The 6151-nt window shown below is 42.0% G+C and overlaps 1 protein-coding gene across 2 annotated transcripts; it reads right to left on the reverse strand.

Annotated features, from left to right (window-relative positions):
• Window positions 1-222: 222 nt before the first annotated feature.
• On the reverse strand, window positions 223-6106 carry tent2 (terminal nucleotidyltransferase 2). Of its 2 annotated transcripts, XM_080499022.1 has the most exons (15): window positions 5847-6106; window positions 5617-5717; window positions 4985-5068; window positions 4575-4818; window positions 4370-4484; window positions 4191-4276; window positions 4009-4066; window positions 3392-3458; window positions 3212-3288; window positions 2987-3115; window positions 2819-2862; window positions 2324-2460; window positions 1558-1649; window positions 1393-1472; window positions 223-1287 (listed from the first exon to the last, which is right to left on the reverse strand). In XM_080499022.1, the coding sequence occupies exons 2-15, from the start codon at window positions 5700-5702 to the stop codon at window positions 1201-1203; spliced, it is 1386 nt and encodes a 461-aa protein (XP_080355148.1). In that variant the 5' UTR covers window positions 5703-5717; window positions 5847-6106; the 3' UTR covers window positions 223-1200. The 2 variants fall into 2 exon arrangements, with proteins under 2 accessions (XP_080355148.1, XP_080355147.1); XM_080499021.1 differs by lacking the exon at window positions 5847-6106 and having other exon boundaries at window positions 5617-5836.
• Window positions 6107-6151: the final 45 nt, after the last annotated feature.

Consider the following 6151-nt stretch of genomic DNA (forward strand, 5'->3'; position numbering starts at 1 on the left):
ACCATTAAAATATATTTTCATTTTTAATTGCATGTACAGTGAAATTAACTTATCACTACAGATGCCAACCTTGGTCAATGGGGCACGAACACTTTAACAATCAATTGTGCTAAAAACAGTAAATAAAAGCATGGAAAAGGATGCATATATACAATTTAATCAGATTTTGGACCTTCAAATACCAAAGTCAATAGTTTAAAATATAAAGGGAAGCCAACCATAAATCTTTACAGATTTATTGTTTTTTTTCAAACATTTAAGAGTTATCAGTGAACAAAGAGTACAAAAAAAGAGTTGAGGAAAATCTGAAAGAAACAGTCATAATGAAAAGTATATTATTTTGGAATAACTTAATTGATCTGAAAAAGAGCAAATAGCATCAATTTATATCAGGTAGATGGGCAAAGGGATGTCGCTAAACAGACGTCACACGAGTCCACAAGATAAGATACAACATCAGGAAAAAAAAAGAAATCCAGTGTGACCTGTTCACAGCTCCCATGTGCTGAAATGAAACTTCTAACTTCACACCTCACTTATTAGGAAGAAAAGGTGGAACACAAGAAAGCAGCTGCAGAATGTTAGTGTGCAACTGTGTTGAATCCCAGGATATATAAATCATGATTGACCTATAAAAAGAAAAGACATTCCAAGGTGGTTTAGACAGTGTGTGCCACAAACAAAAAAGGTAATCTCAGAAATTGTGCAGTGTCCAAACACTTTGATGTGACTTAAACTGAGACGAGAGGAAACGTCTATAGAATTAAAGCTAGTTTGAAACCTAAATGTTGCTGCTTCCCTTTGTGGTCGCTTTACCTTTGAGAAGATTACAGATATTGCTGTGAGCACTAAAAAGAAGGGCCACAAAGCATTAACGAGCTTCTCTTTCATCAGTTTAAGTGATAGTTTTTTAGTTCTCCACAAACGATGCATGGCTGCTTATTATTGGACACGGCAATATGATCAGTTGTGTGAATTTGGCGGAAAGAGCCAAGAGCCTTTGAGTGAAGGTTTTTGACCCAACGAGTTCAAAACCTCTATTAGTTGCCCCAGGAAACAGATTGTGACCAAATCCTTTCAGTCCGTGAGTTGGTCAGACAGCAGGACGATACTTCAAAACACAACCAGCAGGTCCTACATCTTTTGTGTGGACAGGCCAGTGGTGAGATGGGAGACGGCCAATATGATCAGAGGATTCCCTCATCTGTGGCAAGACTCCTTGTTTATAGTCGTCCTGACAGGGAGGATGGAGTTCAGGTCCATTCGGCGCTGTAGTGTCCGGAAGGACTGTGCAAAAGAGAAAAAGAGAAGAGACGCATCAGGATTATGAGGAACTGGTGTTCAGCCCACGACGGCCTCAAGAAACATGGAAAGAACAGAGGAGAAACCAACCTCGACAAACTGAGCTTTAATGGCATCAAACTTGGCCTGGTCGTAGACTGCCCGGGCCACGTTATTTCTCTCAAATGGCTCTGAAAGGCGAGAGATAAAATGTATAGAGTTGTCCTTGCCGAGTGATGATGATTGCCAGCACAAATAATGTCCCTCGTAATTCACCTTCAACACATATGTATTTGTTTCTCCACTCATGAATGTTTGTCTTTGGCAAAGCTCTGGCCTCACGAATAGAGATGACCTGTTTTTCCCACCTGAGAAAAAACAACAAAAAAAACCATAATATTGGGAGTTATTTGCAACTTCATGGACGAATTAGAACAAAAGAATAAAAACTAACAATCAAGCCAGTGTGTGTATTACGTTACACATCTCAGAAACATAACGTCAATAATACGCTACTGAAAACAAAACAAATATGTTTTGTATTGTGACAGGGTTCAGGTAATAAACAAAAGCAATCACTTATAGTTAATTTTCACATCATAACATAATCAACACTTGTGCATATCCTTGTAAAAAGATCTCAAAAACATTGGCAAAAAAAAAGTTCTTTTTCTAAAAAAAGTTCTATTTAAAAAAGAAAGAAATCATTGCAATGTGTGACCCATTTTGAATATTTGGTGCAGAAACTTGACTAACGTTTGGCACGGTAACACACATACACACACACACACACACAGTGATCATGGCATGTCATGCTATTGGCGTGTACGGCCAAAGGTCCCAGCTGCTGCCGCCGCTCAGCTGGGAACATGACACCAGCGGGGTGAGCAAAGAGGAGGAGGAGGAGGAGAGGCGAGGAGAGTGGGAGCAGGAGAGGCGAGGAAAGTGGGAGCAGGAGAGGCGAGGAGAGTGGGAGCACGGACAGGAGCCGCGAATGAAGAGGGAACAGTGGACTGAACGGTGCGATGTCCCTGAGAAACACCTGAACTGTGTGGCATAGTATCCCAGGAAGCCCAAGAGCAGCTCCCCCAGAGACGACTGGTTTCTCGACAAGTACGGTGGGATTTGTTTTGGTCGAACTGGCACCTCATCCAAGGTCAAGAGAGGGTTAAAGGCATCCTAAAAGTTATGACAGGGAGTTGAAAAAAACAAAAAAAACACAAGCATCCAAAGGTTAGGTCCAATTTGTAAGTTCATAGTTTATAAATTAATGATCACACTATTTGGCCCAATCATATATTCAAAAATGTTTCCAAATCAACTTTTTAAGCAGAACATGGGACATATAAGCCCCCATATATGTCAGATATCATATAGAACAAAGTAAAATATGGGAAATACAAAGAAAAAGGAGCAATTAGTAAATATAATAAAAATGCTAAGAAGAGAAAACTGCTCCGTAAGCCTCAATCAATAATGAAAAAAGAAAATGGTGAAAAAAACAAAATATATATATATATATATGTAGAATACTTACTGGGAAGTCCTTTTGTAGAGACGGGAGCACTGGGTCCTTTACAGCTGCGATGCAAACACACACCAGATAAAACTGAATATGTGTTACAAACAGGGTGTGTGTGTGTGTGTGTGTGTGTGTGTGTGTGTGTGTGTGTGTGTGTGTGTGTGTGTGTGTGTGTGTACTGACTCTGCAGGAAGTGTATTGCCAGCAGCACCAGTGTGTAGCTGCTTAAAGTGCCTTTGCTGGCGTCGTTGATCTGATTGTGTCTTGCCCATTTCTTGATCACGAGGATCAGCGGTCTGATCCTCTGATCAGCTGAGGGAGAGAGAGAACAGGACAAAAGTAAGTTCCTACTGGACACAAGCTGCAGGGCGGAGGACATTCTCCATCGTGGATGACGACCTCACCCACCAAAGGCGTAGCTCCTCAGTAGAAATGTGTTTCGAATGCCCACGATGTTGTTCACGTTCAGATCAAACTCCAAATCACTAAAGAGCACAAGGCCAGAGAGAGTAACTATTTACAATGTCAATTTGTTTCTGAACTGAGAATTTATGTGGAACCAGTTCTTCACAACGGCTTTGCTCCCACCTGCCTTTCCTTCTGAACTTGAGGATGGGCACTTTGGCTCTGATCAGCTGAGTCTTTTCTACATAAGCTACAAATCAAGAGAAACAGCATTAGGTTTGTTGTTGCTTTTTTCATTTTCTCTGAAACAAAACCGCCTAGTTTCAGAGTGCATAGCTCCACCTAGTGGCGACAGACATCAGCATAAAACCTTGAGAACAAAATGCTACTTTAAGGATTTCTGATGTTCAATGAAATATGTTTTACTTTCGTTTTACCCCCCAAAATATAAGGATTCATATGACTTTGTGTGGGTGAAATGAAAATGGACGAACACTTTATTACTTGTGTTTATGTGCCGAATGCACAACGTGAACATTTGTGCTTAGGTTATTATGTCCATAACTAACTTCAAGTTTTTATTTTCAAGATTACAGGCAGAAATCAGAAAATAAGGCAATTTGTTCAATGTAGGATCAGAGCCAACAAATGATCATTTGCTGTTTTAACAAAGAATGGTTGTTGTATGAGGCAATATGAATTGCGAAATAGAAAAATTGACATACAGTCAAGTACGTACTGGAGTCTAGAAAATATACTATTGACTGTTATCTATTGTATTTGTCATGATTATTACTCACAGAGTGATCTGAACATTTTTTGGAGTTGAGAGAGGACATAAATTGCATCGATTCTTTTCTGAAACACAAATATAACATGACAGGAATTCAAGAGAAGGAAATAAAAATAAAAAAAAGATTAAAAAAAATGCAATGTGCATAGTTTATATTTAATATTATGTGTAAAATGCAAAAATACTCACATTCCCCCCGATGACCAGACACAAGTCAGCATCACTGCTGCGGCAACCTAACCCATTCATAGATGATCCGGTCAAGTAAAGCTGTCCTAATGAAGGAAAGAAACTTTTTAAAAATTTGAATGAATAAAAAACACACCAAAACTACCACAAAAGACAACGAGCTCGCACTTCAAACGCACCTGCAAAGACCTTCCGTATGTCTTCTTGAAGCTGAAACCGGCACGACTCTTTTCGCTCCAAATCTGCAGCCTGCTGCTGGCAAGCCTCAAACAGCGCCACCATCTGGTCACTCAGCTGACGACACAAACACGTTCGGCTCACCGACGAAACCGAGGCGACGCGTCGGGGAGTCGGGAGCTGCAAGTTACGGTCATGTGTACTTACCTTGGCGTACAAGTTGGAGCGACTGGGCACAACAGGCGAGTGGGGGTGGAGGTGAAGTTGTGAAGTGGGATGAGAGTTGACTAAACTGTTGGGGAATGCTCTGGAGGACTGGGGCACCGCTTGGTCGGGATGGTGAGGAGGTGGAGGAGCAGCCCGACTGCAACCGGGGATCGCGGTTGAGCGGGTCGGCAGGTCAAGGCGTTGCCGTTTCACAGTCGGTTGACTTTGTTCATCGCGCTGCCTCCTGAAAGCGGTCAAAGGGGGTGGGGGGGGGAAACAAAACAAAACACATTATAAAACTTCCATCCAGCTTCCCAGCTTGATCACAGCTGCAAGCAGTAAATGTTGACCCGGCTCAATTATCCACTAGTGACCCCATTATATTGAGAACGACAAGTTAGACAACATACTTGCGACCACTGGCTTGAGATGCCATGGATGGTGGAGATTTCCATTGGTATTGATAGTGGAGCATTAATCCAACACCAGGGATGCTGACAAAATTTTTTTAAATAGACATGACACACATTACTGTTACAGGCCACAAAAAGTTTTTTACAATTTACACTTTACTATATTTGAAATACACACAATCAAATATGGAACAGCTTTGAAAATAAAGTAGCTGCTGTTGCAGAACGATCACAGAACGTTTGCATGTTTTGCTTTTCATGAATTTAACTTCTGCTGGAGCACATTGGAGGAATGCAGTTTGGGTGTGCTTCACAGCTCATTAGTTATGTTTTAGTGTTGAGAATGAGATTCTTCTAAATCGATTAAAAAATTTAAAAAAATCTATACACGGGGCTGTGCAGCCAATTAGCAGCAGAGCATCTGGCCCAGATGTGCCTCCACCTCAGGCCATCAGCTCACTGAGGTCAGTGTGTCCACAATATGCCCTGAAGAGAATCAATACACATCCTCTTAGTGTACTACTTACATCTGGGAGACAATCGTTTTTAGCCAGTGTGATTGTTAATCATAGTTACGTCTGATAGTCTGTAGTGACAGTTTAAAATAGGAAGCGTCAACACAGACTCACTTGTGGGCGTTTGGTCGTCTCTGGTGGTTGAGGGGCACGGACCCCGGACCCGGACCTGGACCCGCAGCGCTGCCGCCGGGGAACATGCTGCGCGGCTCCAGCTTTCATTCAGAGCGTCACATTTGAGAAATCAAAAGGGAAAAACAGCATGTAAACGTAACAGCCGGCGGCGGCTGCAATCCAAGTTGGTTTATGTCGTCATCACGGTTTCCAAAGAACCCGAAACTTACCAACGACCCGACCACTGGCTTGGCGTTGAGCAGCGTCGTGCTAACGCTAACGCTAACGGGCTTCAGGGTCGATGACCATTTTCAACATTTTCAGTTCGAGACGTTTCTTTAAAGGCGTTATGTGGCACACGCGTCTCTAAAGTCGCTCAGCGTTAGAAATGTCCTCCCGAAATCTGAGACTGTTCGACGAGCAACACCCACCAGGTATTCCACATGTAAACAAAACTCAAAACGCTAATTCTGATTCTCCAACGTGTAGACTTCCGCATTGAAGTCTTGACGTCATGGAAATAGATTTAAAGGGG

This window comes from Blennius ocellaris (assembly GCF_963422515.1).
Source record: "Blennius ocellaris genome assembly, chromosome: 7".
NCBI classification, from domain to species: Eukaryota; Metazoa; Chordata; class Actinopteri; order Blenniiformes; family Blenniidae; genus Blennius; species Blennius ocellaris.